Below are 1,304 nucleotides of genomic sequence, written 5' to 3'. Positions count from 1 at the left end.
AGAGAGAGAGAGAGAGAGAGAGAGAGAGAGAGAGAGAGAGAGGGGGGAGGAGGAGAGAGGGACAGAAAGAAGTAAAAAGAAAAGAGGAGGAAAGGGAGACAGAAAGAAAAATAGAGACAAAGAGCGAGGAAAGAAAGAGAAAGAGATAGAAACAAAACTCTCGCCTGTTCTGTCTTCCTTCATAAACGCGTGCGACAGTTTGTAATCAGAAGGCAAACAGATGAGATCTGCCAAACAGGTTATATTTACCGATCTCCCCGAGCGATCGACAACGGTTGAAGGTTTAGGCACCGTGGCGGGACCCGATAAAGAAAATGATTGAAAATCTCCAGCCTACCGACACAGCACTTCTCAAAGGCCCCTATTGTCTGACCACGGAAATTGGGAAGAATATTCAGCACACACAGCTATAGAATCTTACTGAACGCAGTGAGCGTAGACACGGCCTGATCGAATTCTTTCTGTTCACAATGCCAGTCACAATGCGCTCGCTTAGAGCTTTTACTTTCCTTTCAAACCCGTGTGACTGTGCAATAGGAGCTAAGTAAAAACACCTTTGTATTAGAGACAGCCATTTCACCCCCCTACGCATTTAAGAGAGATATTCTTTTTGTGCTTGAATGCCTGCGAGAGAAGGAGGTGGGTTATGTGTACTCTTCCCGTCTTTTATCTCGACAAAATCGTTCGAATGGTGCAGAAAAGGGAAAGCAGCCCGTGAGAAATGCTTTCATTTGTAAGGAGCAGTAGTGGCACCAAATGTGCAAACCCCGCTTGGATATAACGGAACTGAATTTTTGGACCAGTTGACGACAACTCCGAGCAGATAATACGCCAGGGCTTTGAGGAACACGGAATCAAGACCATAAAATTCTGTATGCAAACAAGGATATTTCTTCACCCACACCCAGTGCGGATTGACGTTTTATGAGTTCGTTTTTCATTCAGCACTTGAAACGAATATGGCTGGAGGGGAGTAAGTTTTAGCGGACTGGGAAGCGGGGAGCGGTAATGGAGGCCACTAGTTTGATTACAGGTAAGGGGGATTTGATTTCTTGACAGTACTCAAATTTAACTTTTTTTTGTTGTTCCATTGTGTCAAGCCGTTCTCTTTTTCAGGCAGAGTTTCTGTCTTCATGGCTGGCTGTCAGTCAAAAGTACCAGTATAGACGTGTCCGTCTGTCTATCAGCATGCATGTAGAGTTGTCTGTGTGTATTTAAAAACAACGTTTTTCTCTGTTTGTCTGTCTCTTTCTAAAAGCAAAACACACCCAGACATACACACACACAGAAACACACACACACAC

General features: G+C 44.3%; 1 protein-coding gene across 1 annotated transcript in view; it reads left to right on the top strand.

Moving 5' to 3' along the window:
* Positions 1-401: 401 nt before the first annotated feature.
* The window catches only part of LOC101863362, a gene marked incomplete in the record, with an annotated part of 88,148 nt that continues 87,245 nt past the window's right edge, over positions 402-1,304 (top strand). The window contains 1 exon segment of the mRNA XM_013085627.2: positions 402-1,033. Coding sequence (XP_012941081.1) covers positions 1,009-1,033 — 25 coding nt within the window.

The sequence above is a fragment of the Aplysia californica genome, unplaced genomic scaffold, assembly GCF_000002075.1.
Source record: "Aplysia californica isolate F4 #8 unplaced genomic scaffold, AplCal3.0 scaffold00391, whole genome shotgun sequence".
NCBI lineage: Eukaryota > Metazoa > Mollusca > Gastropoda > Aplysiida > Aplysiidae > Aplysia > Aplysia californica.
Note: the sequence above shows the minus strand (reverse complement) of the source record. Positions and strands in the feature narration are given on the sequence as shown.